General features: G+C 49.3%; 1 protein-coding gene across 1 annotated transcript in view; it reads right to left on the bottom strand.

Moving 5' to 3' along the window:
• TNFRSF8 (TNF receptor superfamily member 8) overlaps positions 1-12,773 on the bottom strand; it is a 39,460-nt gene extending 26,687 nt beyond the window's left edge. The window contains exons 1-4 of the mRNA XM_060118239.1: positions 12,683-12,773; positions 4,069-4,221; positions 1,568-1,661; positions 1,055-1,212 (exon numbers count right to left, since the gene is read on the bottom strand). Of these exons, the coding sequence (XP_059974222.1) occupies positions 1,055-1,212; positions 1,568-1,661; positions 4,069-4,156 (340 nt within the window). The 5' untranslated portion in view covers positions 4,157-4,221; positions 12,683-12,773. The remainder of the gene's footprint in view (positions 1-1,054; positions 1,213-1,567; positions 1,662-4,068; positions 4,222-12,682) is intronic.
• Between the last annotated feature and the right edge of the window lie 8,289 nt (positions 12,774-21,062).

Below are 21,062 nucleotides of genomic sequence, written 5' to 3'. Positions count from 1 at the left end.
AAAATCCCAATAGGATATCTTATGAAATTTGAAAAGCTGATTCTAAAATTTATGTGGATATGCAAATTACCAAGAACAGCCAATACACTGTTGAAGACCAAAGTTGGAGTAGTTGCTTAAGCATCCAGACTTACTGAAAAACTATAGTAATTAGAGAGAATGATATTCACACGGAATACACAAAGAGACCAATGAATAGAATAGAGACTCCAGAATCCTGCCCATACATATATGGACCCTTGATTTACAACAAAGGTGGCATGTGAAACAGTGGGGAAAAGACAATTTATTTGATAAATGGCGTGGGTTCAACTGAATTTTCATGGGGACTCTTTAAACAAAGGCAAAACAGCAATGACCTTAGAAAATAAAGGTAGGGTGTCATTGAGATTTCAGCGGAGGAGAAGCCTTACAAAGCAGAACATGAAAAGCGCTACTCATAAAGGAAAAGATGACACTGAAATTAAGAACGTCTCTTCATCAAAAGACACTGTAAAGAAGATGAGAAGGCAAGCCACAGGGTGGGAGAAGATGTCTTGAACACAACTATAGGACAAAGAGTTACAAGAAGTCCTACAAATCAATTTTTTAAAAAGAGAGAAATGAAAACATACATTCACACAAATGTTTTTCATTATAGCCCCGAAATGGAAACCACTCAAAAATCCAAAAACTGTTCGGATGAACAAAGTGTGGTATCCCTATACAATGGAAGGCTATTGGGTAATAAACAGGAGTGAGCTGAGGACCCCAATTTGTCACCATGGGAACCAGGGGGGGCATCAAATTGACACCTGCAGAGGCTGGCCTGCTCTGCTGCATGTCCCAGCACCTGCCTCAGTGTCTTGCACCCAAAACGTGAAACGAATGAGTCCTTCCATCATCTACTCTGGCCCTCGACGCCCTCAGCCCCAGAAGACCTGGAGACCCTCTTCTCCCCACACTGGGAAAGACCACAGCTCGGTGCCTGCCTGCCCTGAGTGCCACACACAGTCGCCCAGGCATCGGACACCGTTTCCCTGGAGACAGCACACAGCTTCTCTGGAGAACTTACCTGGATCTGGATTGAGCTTCCCCACGGAGGAGCTAGAGTGGGCAGCGATTTTAGAAGCATCTTCTGGGGCGAGGGGGTTGCCCCCTCCAAGAAGTGTGGTCCTGGCATCAGAGCTTGCTGGAGAAGTCAGGGTGGGCTTGGCCTGGGGGATGGTGCTGCTGGGAAGGAAGCGGGAGATGGGACTGGCAATTTTTCTGATGGGGCAAAGGGAGTCTGTGCTCAGGGATAACCGTCTCTATAGAGAATAGGTCCCCAGATGCTCTGCCCACAGCCTCTGGCAGGCTCACTGTCAGCTCCTGGGAGTAAGGGCTGTGTTTTCTAGGCCTTCTCGGTCTCCTGTGTACTCAGGGCAGGCTGGGCACACAGTAGGGCCTCAAATGACTTGTGGGCTTGGCAGAGAGGCTCCCTGGGCTGAACTCCATCTTTACCTGCAGCCAGCAGTGCCCTGGACCTCCTATGGAGTGGGACAGCCCCATGCTAAGGTCAGCAGGATAGGAGGGGGCCGGGAGTCACCTGGCAGGGGCCTTGCAGTCCTGCGGGCTGGCGCTGCAGTTGGGGCTGGCCCCTGAGGAAGGCAGCTCACAGACAGTGTTCCTCTGCGCTGTGCCTGCAGGGAGGATGGTGATGCCTTCAGACTTGGTATTACAGAGCCAGAGGCTCCAAAATACACCTTTTACCACCGCAACCCAGGAAAACACAGTGGCCATCTGATGTTTGTGCCTGCTTAGCATCCGTTCCCTTTTGGGGTAAAGCCGTCCAATTTTCCCTGGAGAATTACACCTCCCAGTCTCAATGTCTTTGATAAGGGGCTGGGACCCCACTTCAGGCGTAGCCATGGGACCAGGCTGGACCAATCAATCCATCCCATTCCTCTGGCCATGATGGACTGGTTCAGGGGTGGGCACAGGACCCAAGACACGCCTATGAGATGCAATTTCAAGATTATATTTTGGTTGTTGGAAATGTGGGAAGGAGAAGCTGTCTTTCCACTAGGGTTGGGTAGGAAGCAAGCCAGGAGCTGCTGGTAGGTATTTTACAGACAAACCAACACATAGGGTAGTAGAGATGATAGACGGGAAAAGACAGAGCTCCTGGATCCAGCCATGCCTTAAGCACCACAAAACTATCCCCAGACACTTCAGTTACATGAGCCAAAAACATTGTAACTTGCAAGCCAAAGAGTACTGGAGACTACTGGGTGGAAGGAAAAGTGGAGAAGAAAACACATAGTGCTTTCAATCAAGTGGACTTGAGTTTGGAAGTTTTGGTAGAGGAGGGCATGAGCAATGCCGACTTATCGCATCCATCTGCACTGTGGTGGGGTGATAAGACCTGGGCATAAGGTTCAAACACCGGATTAGATACTCCCTGCTCTGTGGTCTTGAGCAATTAATTACCTGCCATCTCTGAACCTCAATTTCCTCACTTATAAAATGGGGCTAATACAGTCTTATGATGTCTGGAGAATTTCAGGGGAGAAAGCCTATGCAAGGTCTTAGTGTAAGGCTTAGCGATAAGCTTGATCTGGGACAGAAACTACTTTCCATTCTACAGCAGAAGAGACTGAGGTCCTGCGAGTTGCTCAGTGGGAAGTCCCACAGAGGAATCTAGAAGTTAGCCAGGCTTTCGCAGCCAAAGGTTGGAGCACTTCTAAAGCAGTGCTGTCCAATAAAATATGTCAATCACACGTCATCGTTTTAAATTTTCTAGTAGCCACATTTTAAAAAGTAAAAAAGAAACAAGTGAAATTAAGCAATATGTTTATTTAACCAAATATATCTAAAATATTATGCTAATAGGTAATCAAGAAAAAAAATAATTAATGAGATGTTTTACATTCTTTTCCTATACTAAGTATTTGAAATCCGGGGCATATTCTATCCTGACAGCACATCTCAGTGCGACTGGCCACATTTTAAGCGTGGCCCGTGGCACCGCCTTGGGCAGCAGGTCTGGGGGCAGCAAAGAGAGGCCTCTGGCGCCTCCGTGTGGCAGGTGCAGGAACACCGTCGAGAGAGCTTCGCCAGCCCAAGCTGGTCCACAGGCTGGAGCAACAGAACTCAAGGCTACTTTTCTTAGAGATGCAAGAGTTTCTGAGCTGAAAAGCCCCCATGCAAGGCCTTCTAGTCACACCTCTGCATTTTACAGATGGGAAGACTGAGGCCCAGAGAGGACTGGGAACACGCCCCACGAGGCAAAGCTGTACAAAACCCCAGGTACCTGATGTCCAATCCAGAGCCCTTTCCACGCCACCACCTGCCCCTGCTTGTGGGTGGCAGGCTTCTGAGGGTCCCCCTGCTGAGGGTTCTGTGTGACCAGAGAGAATCCGGCCAGATTTGAACCCCACCACCCCCAGCTCTGATCTCCCTGTCACATCATTCAACACACATCTCTGAAGAGCAGATTCTGCGCCGGGTGTCTAATTAGGCAGCGGGGAGATGACCGTGGCCCTCACGAAGCTACGGCCTAGGGAGGGAGACAAGCTCTGACCACACCGAGACAGACACAAGTGTTTGCCTCCATGGCGAGAAGTGACCTGGGAGAGGTCGGGAGGAGATGTCTGGACAGAGGGCTGAAAGCACAGTTGGCTGAGTGAACGGAGAAGGAAGGGTGTCCCAGAAAGAGCGAACAGCATGTGCGAATGCGTGGTGGAGTGAGAAGCACGGTGCATCCCTGGACCAAAATGGGAAACCAGCCCTCATCTTCCAGGAAACCCCCAGGACAGAAACTTCAGGTTTCTTTCTTGTGTATCAGGCATCAAAGAATTTCTACCCCGATCCTCAAACCAACCCAAGACCTCTTCCAGCCAGGGCGGTGCCTGGGACTCTCTGAGCCTGGGACCTGAGGTGCAGGGAAGAGGCAGCAGAGGCCTCCGTTTGCATCCCTGGCGTCATCGTGATAGGAGATGCGATCCGTCCAACAGGAAGGAGGAGGTGGGAGGTGGAGAGTCGTTGGGAGGTCTGCGGGGGGAAGCATCGGCACCGATCGTGGTCCTGGGCGGTGGGGATACTCACCCTGGAACTTGACAACCATCCCTGTTGGGCAGACGGAGTGAGGCAGGCAGCGGGCACAGGAGTTGATGACTGATGTGCCACAGAACATGCCAGGCCGGCACTCGCAGACGCGGGTAGAGTTCCATGAGCACGGCTTCTTCTCCACGAGGTCGTCTAAGGGACACAGAGAGGGGTCACCGGGGACAGAGGGAGGGTGAGGGAAGGGACTCAGAAAAGTCCCAGGAGGGCTTCCCGGGTGGCGCAGTGGTTGAGAGTCCGCCTGCCGATGCAGGGGAGACGGGTTCGTGCCCCGGTCCGCGAAGATCCCACATGCCATGGAGCGGCTGGGCCCGTGAGCCATGGCCGCTGAGCCTGCGCATCTGGAGCCTGTGCTCCGCAGTGGGAGAGGCCACAACAGTGAGAGGTCCACGTACCGCAAAAAAAAAAGAAAAAAAAGAAAAGTCCCAGGGACAGTCCAGCGCGTGAGGGAGGATGCTGCTATGGCATTCTGTTGGGCAGGGCAGCGGGTATGCCCAGCCCTTCCTTCCAGAGTGTTCCTGATGTGAGGACCAGAGGGCAGGCGGGGTCCATGAGGCAGCCTCCACCTCCCAGCCCGCATCCCTGGAGATCACTAAAATGGTATTAAAAAGAAGTGAATGTCCCAATATTAAAATGGGCAAGAAAGATATGGAGGGGCATTAAATGCAAACTTCTCAGGGAAAGCAGCCAATTGGAAAGGCTACATACTGTGATTCCAACTACATGACCTTCGGGAAAAGACAAGACTACAGAGACGGTAAAAAGATCAGTGGTTGCCAGGGTTTGGTAGGGGGTGGGGGAGGGGAAGATGAATGGGCAGGGCACAGAAGATGTTTAAAGCAGTGAAACTATTCTGTATGACACTGCAGTCGTGGATACATGACATTACACATTTGTCAAAAATCATACAACATACAACACAAAGAGTGACGCTTGGGCTTCCCTGGTGGCGCAGTGGTTGAGAGTCCGCCTGCCGATGCAGGGGACATGGGTTCGTGCCCTGGTCCGGGAAGATCCCACATGCCGTGGAGTGGCTGGGCCCGTGAGCCATGGCCACTGAGCCTGTGCGTCCGGAGCCTGTGCTCCGCAATGGAAGAGGCCACAGCAGTGAGAGGCCCGCGTACCAAAAAAAACAACAAAAAAAAAGAGTGACCCTTAATGTAAACTATGAACTTTAGTTAATAATGCACCAATATTGGTTCATCAACTGTAACAATGTACCACACTAATGCAAGATGTTAATACTGGGGAAAAGTGTGAGGAGAGCTGGCATGTGGGAAATCTCTGTACTTTCTGCTTGGTTTTTCTATAAACTGAAAACTGCTCTAAAAAATAAGTCTATTCAGTTTTTTTTGGGTTTTTTTAATGGGCAAAGGATTTAAGAAGACTTTTCTCCAGGGAAGATATACAAACGGCCAGTAAGCATATGAAAAGATGCTCAATGTCATTAGTCATCAGATGCATCTATTAGTCATCAAACCAAAACCACTATGACAGACCACGCCATATCCACTAGGGTGGATGGAATAAAAAAGACAGACAATGACAAGTGTTGGCGAGGATATGGAGAAGTTGGAATCCTCATAGAATGCTAGCAGGAATATAAAGTAGGACAGAGCCGTGGAAGGCAGTCTGGCAGTTCCTCAAAAAGTTAAACATAGATTTACTCTATGATCCAGCAGTTCCACTCTTAGGTACATACCCAAGATAACTGAAAACATATGTCCACACAAAAACGTGTACATGCATGTTCATTCCAGCATGATTCATAATAGCCAAAAAGTAGAAACGACACCAATGTCCATCAACTGATAAATGGATAAACAAAATGTGTTATATCCATATAACACAAAATTATTCAGCCATAAAAAGGAAGGAAGTACTGATACACACTACAACATGAATGAACCTTGAAAACACTATATAAAGTGAAAGAAGCCAGACACTAAAAGCCACATATTGCATGATTCCATTGATATGAAATGTCCAGAGTAGGCAAATCCATAGAGACAGAAAGTAGATTAGTGGTTGCCAGGGGATGGAAGGAGGGGAGAATTGGGAGCTAAGGGGGTTTCTTTTTATTAGATAGTGGTGGTGGTTGCACATTGTGAATATAATAAAGCCACAGCACTGTACACTTTATTCATTTTTTAATAAATTTTCTTATTTATTTTTGGCTGTGTTGGGTCTTCGTTGCTGCATGTGGGCTTTCTCTAGTTGCAGCGAGCAGGGGCTATGCGGTGCGCGGGCTTCTCATTGTCATGGCTTCTCTTGTTGTGGAGCACAGGCTCTAGGCACGTGGGCTTCAGTAGTTGTGGCATGTGGGCTCAGTAGTTGTGGCATGTGGGCTCAGTAGTTGTGGCTCACGGGCTCTAGAGCGCAGGCTCAGTAGTTGTGGCGCACGGGCTTAGTCGCTCCGCGGCATGTGGGACCTTCCCGGACCAAGGCTCGAATCCTTGTCCCCTGCATTGGCAGGCGGATTCTTAACCACTGTGCCACCACGGAAGTCCCACACAGCACTGTACACTTTAAATGATGAATTTTATCTTTAAAAAAAATCATTGGTAAAAATAATAATTAAAGAATGCAAATATCCCTGGGAAAACAAGAAGGGGCATTTTTGGTCAACCAGAAATGATGAAGACTTCTTAAATATGGAGGGCAGATGGAATTGGATGGAAGGAGACCACAGCCCAAAACGAACCCCATACGACTGATTATGCTAGGATAGGCTCTGGGTGCTTGTCTCCAAGTGCGTGAATGGTAGGGGCAAGCGGGAGGGAATCCCACAAGGAGTGCAGCAGAAGCACCCAGGTGGGTCCCTCGCCCCACACTCCTCATCCAGTCACGCCACAGAGCTAGAAGCCAAGCGTCTCCCCAAGGATACTCGGGTGAGGTGAGCTGGGCGGCGCCCCCGGGCTGGTCAGCCGTGGGGGAAGGAAGGGACCCTGCAGATCCAGAGGACCAGCCTCTGACAGACCCCGCCTGGCACCTCCACCCCACCCGCTCATCCTCGCAGTCCCCGGAGGTGGATTTCACAAGCCCCACTCGCAGACCCCCACCCTACCCCAGTCATCAGATCCCACGTGCAGAACTCGAAGTCACCAAAGACCAGAAGAAACCAGCACCAAGAAAAAAGAGCCCCAAAATCAAACAGAACTAACGCTCAAGAAAACAGATAAAAGAGAAAACAGAGCAATCCTTTGGAATCAGTATAATTAATATCCTCGGAGATGCAAAAGGATATTGCAGCTATGAGAAGGAATCCCCTGGAGCACAGTGATGCGTTCCCCAAATCCTGTGTCAAATGGACTCAGAGGAAGACTACATTTCCCAGCCTCCCTTGCAGATGGATAGGCGATCATGTGACTTGGTTCTGGCCAATGGGGTGTGGGCAGCAATAATTAAAAGACACTCCCCCCCTCCCACCCCCCGCCTGGCTCCTAAAACCATCTCGGGACCCTCTCCTCTCTCTTCCTTGTTGTAATGACCCTGGTACAGCCCCTCACTCTCACCTGCAGCCTAGAAGCTGTACTGAGGAGAGAATAAAATCCTGATAATTTTCTAAAATCTGGAGACTCCACCTAAAGACAGTGGGTAGACATCCACGGAAAACTCAAGAAAAAAACACTCTGAGTAACTGCCTGCATGTAGTATCAAAGGCCTAGGCAGAGGCAGAAAAGACTGCGTGGACTTGCCAATTCCCTAGTTGGGGGAATGAGCAGAAGCTCCAGGAGTGGGGAGCACCCCTTTCTAGGCAGCAGGAGCTTGATAAAGACTATCTGACAGAAGAGAAGGCAGAGCCCCTGCCTCCATGACAACACCCATCTCTGGCTGCTTTCTGACCCCCACCCAGGCCGCCCTCAGGCTCCTAAAACAAGTTTCAAAGGTAACAGTCAGGATTCCTCAAGAAATTAAACATAGAATTCCCACATGATCCAGCAGTTCCACTGCTGAGTGTGTAAAGAATTGAGAGCAGGGACTTGAACAGCTATTTGTACAACTATGCTCATAGCAACAATATTCACAATAGCTAAAAGGAGTAAACAACCCAAGTGTCCATGGACATCAACGGATAAACAAAATGTGGTAGATCCATCCAATGGACTACCATTCAGCCTTAAGAAGGAAGGAAATTCTGACACATGCTACAACATAGATGCACCTTAAAGATATTACGCTAAGTGAAACAGGTCACAAAAGGATAAATATTGTATGATTTCACTTCTATGAACATCCTAGAGTAGTCAAATTCATAGAGACAGAGAATAGAATGGTAGTTGCCAAAGGCTTGTGGTGAGGGCGTGGGGAGTGATGAGGAACTAGTGTTTAATGGGGAGAGAGTTTCAATTGGGGAAGATGAAAAAGTTCTGGAGCTGGATGATGGTGATGGTCACCCAAAAATATGAATGTACTTCATGCCGCTGAACAGTACATTTTTAAATGGTTAAAATAATAAATTGGGCTTCCCTGGTGGCTCAGTGGTTGACAGTCCACCTGCTGATGCAGGGGACACAGGTTCGTGCCCCGTCCGGGAAGATCCCACATGCGGCTGGGCCCATAAGCCATGGCTGCTGAGCCTGCGCGTCCGGAGCCTGCGCTCCACAACAGGAGAGGCCACAACAGTGAGAGGCCCGCGTACCGTATACCATAATAATAATAACAATAAATTTTATGTTACGTATATTTTACCACAATTTTTTTTAAAAAAGTAATTCTTGAGAATTCCCTGGTGGTCCAGGGATTAGGACTCGGTGCTTTCACTGCCATGGCCCAGGTTCAATTCCTCGTTGAGGAACTAAGACCTCGCAAGCCCCACTGCACAGCCAAAAAAAAAAAAAAAAAAAAATGTAACCCTGAGAGTCCCCAGCTGATGCTCTAAGCTGGGAAGACGAACTCAAGGCCAGTGAGATGGGGCAGGTGTGAAGGAGAAATCCCTCATACTGTATCAAGGACAGAGCTGCTGCCCTGGCCAAGCTCAAGCAAGAAGGAAAAATATAAGAAGGCGACAGTGCAAACACGCTATAGCAGGAAAGATGGAAGGGAGGGAGGAGGGAAGACAAGAAAAAGAGAAAGATCTAAAAAAGATAGGAATATAGTTTGCAAGGACAAAGAACCCAGCCTGCAACTAACAAGCAATCCCAGGAGTGCTTCACACTATAAAGGAACTTAATAAGAATAGTAATTCAATAAAGGAAGAGCTCAAAAAAAAGTTGATGTTTTAAAAGGATGAGATAAGAAGGAAGACTGCAGAGCAAAAGAAAACAAACTGAGATGCACAACACCATAATTAGAAATTCAGTAAGTGAACTACCAGTGTCCTGGGGGCCCTGTCTTGCCCTGGGCAGCAAGAAACAAAAAACATTAGACAGAAAATTGAGTTAACGGCATGGAGAAAAGATTGAGAAAATACTGGTGAATGCAAGGTAAAAAGACAGATATTAATGCAATTAATGAAGATGATTGATAGACAAGGAGGAAAGGCAAAGACAATCAAACATAAGAATAACTGGTATCCATCAAGTGGACACTGAGATATATCTATTTAGCCGAGATAAAATCCATGTCAGTTCCCCTGAAATGAAGGAAGAACTAAATCTGCAGATAGAAAAGACATACCAGATACCGGGAAGATTTGTTTCCAAACAATTAATATCAAGGCATATTCTGGTTAAGTTTTTGATCCTTAAGACTAGAGAAAGAATAATTCTTGCAGTCACCTACAAAGAGGGGGAAAGAAACTGACTGCAGACTCCTCCACAGCAATATCCATCACGAGAAGACAGTGCACCAATGCCTACCAAGTTCTAGAGAAAATATGTCCCAGGCATAATATTATACCCACCCAAGTTGTCATTCCAGTTTAAAAGCAACAAATATTCTCAAACATGAAAAAAGTGAAGGAAGGTGCAAAGATGAGTCCTCCCTGAAAAGTCCACATGACAGTGAAATCTAACCAATCAAGTGACAAATCAAACTGAAAAATTCAAGCATGAGAAGCTGTGATAAATGGACTCATAGGGCACAATGAATGAATTTAAATAGCAAAGTAAAGCTAACATGCCAAGGGACTTAGGGCTACAGAAAAGATGATAAACATCATAGACTATGACGATGCAAAAATAATGTAAGCAATAAAAGTCTGGAAGAGGATGGGGAGGCCAGCGAGCCATTCATTTTTTTTTTTTTTTTTTTTGCGGTACGCAGGCTTCTCACTGTTGTGGCTTCTCCCATTGCGGAGCACAGGCTCCGGACGCGCAGGCTCAGCGGCCATGGCTCACGGGCCCAGCCGCTCCGCGGCATGTGGGATCTTCCCGGACCGGGGCACGAACCCGCGGCCCCTGCACTGGCAGGCGGACTCTCAACCACTGTGCCACCAGGGAAGCCTGAGCCATTCATTTGTCATTACAGGGAGTCAAGCAACTCTCTGCTACCCCAAAATTGAAACAAGTAGAATATGACTCTACCAGAAGAGACAGTCATTCCTTAAAGGATTCCTAGCCACTTATTGATTTTCATAACCTCTTTTGTTAATTTCAGAGGGTTTTTTTTTTTTTAGGAACTACTGTCTCTTGTGATAGTTTAGCTTCTTCACTTTGGTTCCTTCTTCCTCTGATATATTTGAATAAAGTTAAATATAATCATTTTCACACTATAAATAGTATGATCCCATCCTCTTAAAGATCCGTTCTTTCTATGTGTGTATAGTCTGTCTGGCTACTAACCTACCCATTCTCTCTTTGGAGAGGGACACAGAGGTGTCAGTCACCCACTGATGGGGGAAGGGCAGAGTTGACTTTCTTCCTTACACTTGTGTATTGCTTGAATTTTTATGATGGACGCATATAACTTTTGTTTAATAAAATGTGGTCATTAATTTAAAATTTTTTAAAGATACACCAGCGAAATGCTAACATAAACAAGAATGGCAGGGCTTCCCTGGTGGCGCAGTGATTGGGAGTCCGCCTGCTGATGCAAGGGACACGGGTTCGTGCCCCGGTCCGGGAGGATCCCACATGCCGCGGAGCGGCTGGGCCCGTGAGCCATGGCCGCTGAGCCTGCGCGTCCGGAGCCTGTGCTCCGCAACAGAAGAGGCCACAACAGTGAGAGGCCCTCGTACCGCAAAAAAAAAAAAAAAAAAAAAAAAAAAACAAGAATGGCAATATTAATGTCAAACAAAAATGGAATTAAGGCAAACACATTATAAGAAACAGAGAGGTGTATTTCATGTTGATAAAACGTCCAACCCACCAAGATAGCATGATACTCATCAACATTGTACCTAATAACATAGCTTTGACATTTATAAAGCAAAAATAGAACACAATGAAAATCTGATGAAAAACAAGCATATTGGAAGATAAATTTTAACATGTCTATCTCAAAAACCAACCTCTGTGAAGGTGACAAAATAAATAAGGATGCATATTATTAAAATAGCATAATTAACAAGCTTGATTAGATAGGTATACATGGAATTTTGTACACAACAAGCAGAATACGCATTTTCCCCCCAAACACACTAAACATACTAAAACGCATGAAAATGTATTAGGCCACAAGAAATCTCAGCAAATTTCCCCACCTCACCCCCCAAAAAACCCAACAAACGCGAGGTAGCACACAAACCATATTCACTACCCACAATAAGAAATTAACAAAGAAAGCACTTATTGAAGAAGTTCTCCTGGAAGCACTGTGGTCTTAGGGAAAGAACAAAGCCCTTGGGGTCAAACCAGCAGCTAAAACTCTAGTGCTGCAAATTACCACAACGTTGTAATTTTGGAAATGCCCTTAACTTCCCTAAACCTCAGTTTCCTCACTGTAAATCTAGGATAAGAAAAGAATCTTCCCCTAGGGGTTTAGCAAAGATTAAGCTTAATACATGGGACTTCCCTGGGGGCGCAGTGGTTAAGAATCCGCCTGCCAATGCAGGGGACACGGGTTCGATCTCTGGTCCAGGAAGACCCCCACATGCCACGGAGCAACGAAGCCCGTGTGCCACAACTACTGAGCCCGCGCGCTTAGAGCCCGTGCTCCGCAACGAGAGGCCACCGCAGTGAGAAGCCCACACACTGCAACAAAGAGTCGCCCCCGCTCGCCGCAACTAGAGAAAGCCCGTGCGCAGCAGCAAAGACCCAACGCAGCCGAAAATTTTTAATTATTTATTTATTTATTTATTTATTTAAAGTAAACTTAATACATAAGTGTGAGTCCCTCCCTTGAGGAAACATGGTAACTAAGTCTCTCTAAAAAGTATGGATGCAGGGAATTCCCTGGCGGTCCAGTGGTTAGGACTCGGCACTTTCACTGTCGAGGGCCTGGGTTCAATCCCTGGTCAGGGAACTGAGATCCCACAAGCCGCACGGCGTGGCCAAAAAAGAAAAAAAAAATATGGATGCAAAAGATCATGGTTGATATCAATTCACAAATCCAGAGGGGTAAACTGAGGAACCAGGGGGCTGATTCAGAGTACAGGCACCAAATCTTGATCCGCCCCACCTTTCAGATTCTCCGCCTCCGCTGCCTTCCCCACACCCCTGAGGCTCCCCATCCTCCCTGGAAGGAACCCCCGGAGGAGAGACACAGCCCTTACCTCCAGAACAGCTCACACAGGCTGTGCAGCGGCCATTTCTGTCCAAGTAGTAGTCGGGATCACACTGCTTCCTGCAGTCATTGGGCCCTTCAGGGCACAGCTCCTTCAGGGAACGCCCTGGGGAAGAGAAGCAGAGAAGCTCCAGGTCAGGCCACCTTGAAGGGCCATTGCTGCTGGGGTGTGGGCAGGGCCTGCCTCAGAAAGAGATGACTCAGAGGTGACAGAGGTGGAGAGAAATGAACTCCTGAGGACATCATTCAAACCTGAGTTATGGCACCATGGACTACTCTGTTGTTGACTCAATTATTTCCCTTTTGTCTTGTTTAGGCCTGAGTTAGGTTGCTGTTCGTTACAACCAAAGGAATCTAGACCAGCGGATCTCAACATTTCTCGTGTCTCCTAGTCATTCTGGGAGAGCCTGTGGACCCTGCTCAGAATCACATTTTCAAGTGCACAAAGTAAAACACTTAGGATTACGAAGGAACCAGCTATGTTGGCATACAGTTATCAAAGCGTTAAACAAAATAATTTAAGGTGTCATACATGTGATTCTTTGTAAGCTCATTAAATAAGATCTAATAACTACCATAGTTTCAAAGTAGTGATGAAAATCAACAACGTCTTATGATATCTGCAGCAGTTGTAATATAATATGAGAATACCTGATTTCTACTGATGGAAAAGCTGCAGGTACTGCTATTACTGCTGTGCTTTGTTGCCTTAATTCATAATGGAAGGAATTCATAAAGGGAATTTTTGTTGGAGGCGAATGAAAATAAGTGAACTCAATCAGGTTCATGGCTTCCCTGAAATCTACTCACAGACCCTTGGGAGTCCATGGACCACAGGTAAGAGTCCCTGCTCTAGAATAACATGCAAGAACCTCTCAAAAGTACTAGCTTGATGGTACACACCCTCTAGCTCAGGAAACTTTAGTAGCTCCCCAGTGGGCTTTCAGAGAGGTAAATCTGACCCACCACTCCTTGCTGAAAACTTTCAAAGACTTCTCATGGCTCCCAGGATAGAGGTCTAGGTCCTTACCATGGTCAATGCCCACTCATATACCCCTGGCTCTATTCTCTAGCCACACTGGAGTCTCCCTGTTCCCCAAGGTGGCCATGCTCCCTTCTGCCCCAGGGCCTTTGCACAAGCTGGCCCTCTGCCAGGACTGCTTTTCCCCCCTTTCCCCTAGTAAACTCCCACTCAGCCTTCACATCATAGTCAAGGCATCACTTCCTCAGCAACTTGGACAGGACCCCTGTTATAAACCGTCAGAGACCCACATACCTTGCCCTCTTACACCTAACTCTGCTGTAATTTCATACTTATTTAGAGGATAAACTTAGTGTCTGGATTTCCCACATGAGTGTCAGCTCCTCAAGGATGGATCTTTCTGTGTCTGCTCACCAATGAGTCCCCTGTCACAGGGGCTGGCACGTATTTGATCAATACATGTTATGACAACCTAAGCAATACAGACTCCTCAGCCTGGCACTCCCAGGGCTCACTCTTGTCTGCAGACTCCTGGTCTGGCATCATTGTACCTCATTTCCTTCGTGTACTCTGTACCCCAGCCAGCCTGGGCCTCTCCATCTTTTCTCTAGCACTCCTCAGATGTCCTGGAATGTTGTTATGGGTTGAATTATGCGCCCCCCCCCACCGAAAAAAAAGTGATGCTGAAGTCCTAACCTTCCAGTATCTCAGAATGTGATCTTATTTGAAGACAGGGCCCCTACAGAGGTCATCAAGTTAAAATGAAGTCATTAGGGTGGGCCCTCATTCCGTATGACTGGTGTCCTTAGAAAAAGGGGGAAATTTTGGATACAGAGACAGATATGCACACAGGGAGATGCCCACGTGAAGAGTGGAGGTATGCTGCCACAAGCCAAGGAACCACCAGAAGCTGGGGGAGAGGTCAGAACCTTCCTTGGAGCCTTCAGAGGAAGCACAGCCCAGCCAACACATTGATCCTGGACTTCTAGCCTCCAGAACTGTGAGAAAATGAACTGCTGGTGTTGAAGCCACTCCGTTTGTGGTACTTTGTTCATGGCAGCCCAGGAAACTGATATGAGAGATAGCCCCTCCATCTCCATTTCCACCCCAGGGAACCCTTCATATCTAGCCAGGTCAGGCTGAAACCACCCCCCACCATGGAACTTTCCTGATCACCTGATCCTTTCCAGATTCCCCTCCTGGGTCCCTTTAAAATCGCCTCTCAGCACCAGGGGCTGTTCTGGCGTGAACTTTAGAAAACCCTCTGTTGCAGGAAACACACTCACAGGTTCAGAGTAACCGAGCTGGGGGTCAGTCTGACTCACTAGACTCACACTTACCGACCACCAGCTTCGCGCCAGGGACTGATTTATTTTTATTTATTTATTTGGCCATGCTGCAGCATGTGGGATCTTAGTTCCCCGACCAGGGACCGAACCCATGCCCCCTGCAATGGAAGTGAGGTGTCCTAACCACTGGACCACCAGGGAAACCCCCAAGCACTGATTTAAGAGATTGAAGGTGAGGTCCCTGCCCTCATGGAACTGACACTCTAGCCTGGGGAAGAGACAGCACATAAAGAAAGAAATTAGCGGGACTTCCCTGGTGGTCCAGTGACTAAGAGTCTGTGCTCCCAGTGCAGGGCGCCCAGGGTTCGATCCTGGTCAGGGAACTAGATCCCACATGCCGCAACTAAGAGTTCGCATGCCGCAACTAAAAACAGATCCCGCGTGCAGCAGCTAAGATCCAACGCAGCCAAATAAATAAATATTAAAAAAAAAGAAATTAGCAAGTGGGTTCAGACTTCAGAGACAGTCTCTGAAGAACATACAGCAGGAGCTCAGGGAGAGGAAAGCAGTGGAGAGTGGAGTGACAGAGGGAGACAGCGGAGGGGGGGATGGAGGCGGGGCCTACTGAGTCCCAAAGGACTGAAGGACGCAGCTGTGCAGGAGGCGGGGTGGGGGTGGGCTGGGAGCATTCCAGGCAGAGGTAACGGCCAGTGCAAAGGCCCTGCGGGAGGAACAGGCGTGGCTTGTGCAGAGGACAGAAAGGCCACGGGCCCTGGAGTAGAGGGAGCAGAAAAATGATGAGTGTTTACTGACTGCTAGTTTTTTCTCTTCCCATCTTTCACGTAGATCTTCTCCCCTGAGCACCACTTCAGAATCAGAAACGAAATGGTTAAGAAAGCCTCAGGAGTTGTGCTGGTTCTGAGAGCTGGTTCCCAAGTGTCCCGCTCTCCTGATCCTCCCAGTCTCCGATCAGCGCCTTTCTGACTCCAGATGTTCTCACAGTTTGTCCTCACTTTCCAGTCACCACCTCTCACCTCTGCCTCAGCATCAGGCAGGCCGACGCCAGCTGCTTTGGCCCCCGAAACTCCCATGGGCAGAACGGCTCTTCGCTGAGTCTGGGCCGCCAGCCCCTCCTCCCTGCCTTTCCCCAGCCCCCTTTACCCCTTTTGCTTCCGCCAAATGGAGCCCCTCCCAGGTCTTGAATGCCCGTCCTTGCCCACTCCAGGCCTTGGCATATTCTGTGTCCTCTAACCAGAGCACACACACCCCCTCCCCACCTTGGCCTGGCCAACCCCTGCTTGTCCTCAGGATGCCTTTGGATGCCGCCTCCTCAAGGAAGTCCCCCCTGCATTTTCCAACGAGGTCAGGTCCCCCAGGAGTGTGTTCTCATGGTTCCCAGATGCTAACTGCCTGTTGCAGCAGACATATTTTGGAAGGACTTTTCAGCCCACAGGCTGTGCTTCTTGGAGAACGGCCCTCATTCCCCCCAGCCCCGCCCCACTAGCAGTGGTCCAGGGCAGTCCTCGCCTTGGGGAACCAGAGCAGAGGTGGACATCTGGACTTTTCTGAGCCATCAGGTGCTTTCTTCTTGTGCTTTGGAATTGAGGCTGAAAGATGTTTGTCAAGTGTCCCCCCCTGTTGCCCTGAAGAAGAAGTGCAAATGGGGAGGGAACTGTGGACCAGCCAAGCTCAGCCAGAGCAGGGAGGGCAGGGGAGGCCTCCTCTTCCTCCTTGGAGAAACCCTCAGCTCCCCCAGGACAAGATGGGCCCCAAACAAACCGTGCTCTCTGCCTAACACCAGGCCTGGCTTCACATCATCCCCCCACGCCTGCGGGGGAGACCCCTCCTATGGTGGGTGAGTCTGGGCACAAAAGGAAGGGTGATCCAGGAAGCAGGGTGCAGAATAGGAAGGGGGTGTAGCCCGCACACAGGCTCTTCACTGATACGCTCTGCTGCCCCCCCAAATGCAATGCCTCGGGGTCAGCACCAAATAAGGGTGAAGGGCTCAGGAGTCTAGTTAGACAGCCATGTTGGAGCCCCGCCCGAGCCACTTACTAGCATGTGACCATGGGCAAATCCCTGATCCCCGCCGTGTGCAAGTTTCCTCTTTGGGTTTCCTATCAGGGCTCCATGAGCTAAGATAGTTACAGGGCTCAGCTCTCTGGCTGGCGTGGCACATGTTCCACCAATGATAACCACTGCTGTTGTTATGAGTCAGTAAGTGAGCTCCCCGTCACTGGGGTGTATGTAAGCAGAGGGCTGGGGATCAACTGTTGAGGATGCTAGAAAGGGCATAACAGGCCTGGGTGGGAGGAGGGATCTGATGACATCTTAATTTCTCAATCTCAAAGGTCTCCCCATTTCCTTCCTCCACCAACCGGCCCGGTACACAGCTGAGTGCTGATTGCAGACAGCAGGCAGAAAATGTCAGAAATTTCCCCGAGAGACAAAGGAAGGGGTTTTTGTGGGTTTTTCGTTTTTCCTCTCTTGCGTGCCCGGAAGCACAGGGTCAATAAAACTCCAGCAAAATGCCCCGCCCACCACACCAGCATGGGGTGCTCAGCCACCCCCAGTCACTGGGCCTTGGAGAGGGAACTTGTGGGGGAAGGGAGCCCCCTTTTCCCAAGTTACAGCATCTAAGTGGAGGGAGCCTGAGGCTGGGATGTCACCCTCTCTCTCCCCACCCACTCCCCATCAAGCCCTGCCAGGCTGGCATCAAGGGGGGCTGGGGGGCATGGGAAGGGAGTGTCTGTCTTTCTCCCTGCGGCTGGGCTTGCAGGTCCTATGGAAAGTCACAGAGCCCTGTGGGCCACACCACTCAGGAACCCTGACCGCTGCTCTCCTGGGGGGATGGGGTGTTGTTTAAGCCCCCAGTCTGCGGTATTTTGTTATGGCAGCCCGAGCAGACTGAGACAGATGGGTAGATGTATAGGGGATGGGTGGCAGAAAGAAAGGGAAAGGGTATGGGAGGCGGGAGGAGGGAGGGATGGACAGGTTAGTGAGTGAGTGAAAGAACCGCTAGGTAGACAGGCAGGTACGTGGGTGGGTGGGTATGTGGGTGGCCGGCCCTTAAGGCGCTAAAGTCCCAAACACTAAAAAAGCGTGGGAACCCACCTGTTACATACTTCAAGTCCAACACTAAACCAGAAAATAAAAGCGAGACAGTACAATGAAGTTCTACTTTTTCCCCTACAATGACTTCTTACAATCATTTTTGGAAATAAAAAATATCAAATTCTTTCCCAAAATATTTCTCTTGGCCCTTGGTGGCCTGAGCAAGGGCTGGGTCTGTGCTCACGGTGGAGCAAAGAGGCTGCAGGTCTAGGAACAGACTGACCAGGGTTCCTGCCCAGCTCGGGCCACGTACCCTTGGTGATCTGTGCATCGTGGCCTGTCGCCATCCTCCAGACAGCAATGCTGGGCCCTCTACCTGTCCTGAAGACCCTTACCCACTTCCAGTGGCCTGCTGTCCTCAAAGTGAGAGGCATTTACAATGAGCCCATAGGTGCAGCCCTCCCTCACACCCTCTGCTGACATAACTAATGTCCTTCCTCCCCCATGAGTCCCTGTTGCCAGAGGTCAGAGACCACAGCTGAGCCCCATGCAGCTAAGGCCGCTGGATGTGCCTTGGGACTTTGATAACAACCACAGGGGATGAGATGCTTCATGACCTTGTGACCCTGAGCCTTATCTGCAAAGTGCGGAGAACAAGACCCATGCCTGTTCTGGAAGGATTTCCTGATGGTGCCCTTCATCTACTCATGGGGCCCATCATTGTGCTGGGTGCAGGTGAGCCTTCCAGGAAGCGAGCTCTGGGCAGGGAGCTGGTCCCCAAGCGAGCTAGAGTCCCGGCAGCCCTGGGACAAACGAGTTCCCAGGGCAGGAAAGATGAGGCCTGCCAAGTGCTCGTAGGCCCGGAAATGAGCGGCGGTCAGGGGGTGTCAATAGCCCAGGCTCTGGGGTCATAGAACCCTCAGCTCCAGCCCCAGTTGGCTCCCCCGTTTCCCAGCTCTGTGACCCTGGGCAAGTTGCTTAACTTTGCAGCACCCCTAACAGTCTCATCTGCAAAATGGCAATGACAAAGGATAATGGTGAAGATCCTATGGGAGGATGCGATGCATGGGAGGCCTCAGACTAGTGTATATGCCGCGCGTATTCAACAAAGGGCAGCCATTCATTAAAACCTGTAGCCAATGGCAATGACGATGTCAGCTCTGGTCTTTCCCACTCACCAATCTCCCCAGAGTGTTGTAACTTGACGACAAAACTCCGCCCTCGTCCCCATTCCCAACACCCTCACTCACACTCGGGACAGCGGTAGCAGCACTTCCCGGCAGCCTCGTTGTAGTAGCGGCTGGAGTCCCCTCCACAGGCGTCCTTGGAGACTCGACCCTGGAGGGAGAAACACACTGGTGAGGCCAGGACCGTCCCAGACACCCACCCTCCCTCCTGCCCCTCAGGTCCCAGGAGGCCTGGTCTCCACTCGTTATCAGGCCAGGCCTGAGGTGGAGCCTCACATTATAGAAGTCAGGACAGAAACTTCCTGGAACCCACTCCACCTTTGGTCTTCCCAGCGGAGGTGGAGGCAACCCCAGCCTTCCATGACTCAGGCCCCAAACCTTGGGGTCTCCCTTGACCCTCTCCTCCAGTACTCACACCCAACCCATCAGCAAATTCTCTCAGCCCCTTCGGACCAACATCCCCACCTCCTCCACCTGGTCCCAGCCCCCAGCCTCTCTCCCTGAGAATAATTCACCAGCCTCCTACTTGGCTTCCAGCATGAGCCCAGCAATAAGAAGCTTTGGTAAACTTGTCTGTTGATGTCTAACACTCACGCAGAAAAGCACACAGATCTCAGGTATATACACACTGAATTTTTTTTTTTTTTTTTTTTTTTTTTTTTTTGTGGTACACGGGCCTCTCACTGTTGTGGCCTCTCCCGTTGCGGAGCACAGGCTCCAGACGTGCAGGCTCAGCGGCCATGGCTCACGGGCCCAGCCGCTCCACGGCATGTGGTATCTTCCTGGACTGGGGCACGAACCTGTGTCCCCTGCATCGGCAGGCGGACTCTCAACCACTGCGCCACCAGGGAAGTCCTACACACTGAATTTTTACAGCATAAACACATCCTGCCACCAGCACCCAGATCCAGAAACAAGATACTAGTACCCAGCACTCACCTCCTGTCCCTTCCCGCCCTGAAAGTCCTCCCCGCCCCGCTAACCTGACTTCTACACCAGAGATTTGTTTTGTCCGCTTTTGAACTTTACCTAGGTAGAAACGTACACCCTGGCAACTGGCTTTTTTAACTCAAAATTCTATTGTGAGAATCACCCACATTGTTGCAAATAGCAACCATTCATTCAAGTTCACTGCCTTGCAGTATTGCATCCCATGAATATGCACAATTTATCTATTCTACTCTTTTTTTTTTTTTTTGAAGATGTTGGGGGTTGGAGTTTACTAATTTATTTATTTATTTTTGCTGTGTTGGATCTTTGTTTCTGTGCGAGGGCTTTCTCTAGTTGCGGCGAGCGGGGGCCACTCTTCATCGCGGCGCGCGGGCTTCTCACTATCGCGGCCTCTCTTGTTGCGGAGCACAGGCTCCAGACGCCCAGGCTCAGTAGTTGTGGCTCACGAGCCTATTTGCTCCGCGGCATGTGGGACCCTCCCAGACCAGGGCGCGAGCCCGTTTCCCCTGCATTGGCAGGCAGACTCTCAACCACTGCGCCACCAGGGAAGACCCTCTACTCTACTCTTGATGGACCTTTGGGTTGTTTCCACTTTTTTGATCATTATGAATAATCCCACTAAGAACTTTCTTGTACCTATGTTTTGGTGCACATATGCACACATTTCCATTGGATATATACCTAGGAGTAGAATCGTAGGGTCAAAGTATGTGTATGCTTGGCTTTGATTGATCCTCCATCCAGTTTTCTAAATTGTACTAATTGACATTTCACTGCAGGGTGTGTGTTCCAGTTGCCCCACGTCTTTGCTAACACTTGGTATAGTCAGTTTTTTTTAATTTTAGCCATTTGGGTGAGCATATAGTGGAATTTCATTGCATCTTTTATTTGCATTTCTCTGATGAG

Source organism: Mesoplodon densirostris, chromosome 2 (genome assembly GCF_025265405.1).
Source record: "Mesoplodon densirostris isolate mMesDen1 chromosome 2, mMesDen1 primary haplotype, whole genome shotgun sequence".
Taxonomy (NCBI): Eukaryota; Metazoa; Chordata; class Mammalia; order Artiodactyla; family Ziphiidae; genus Mesoplodon; species Mesoplodon densirostris.
This window is presented reverse-complemented; position numbering and strand designations above follow the sequence as displayed.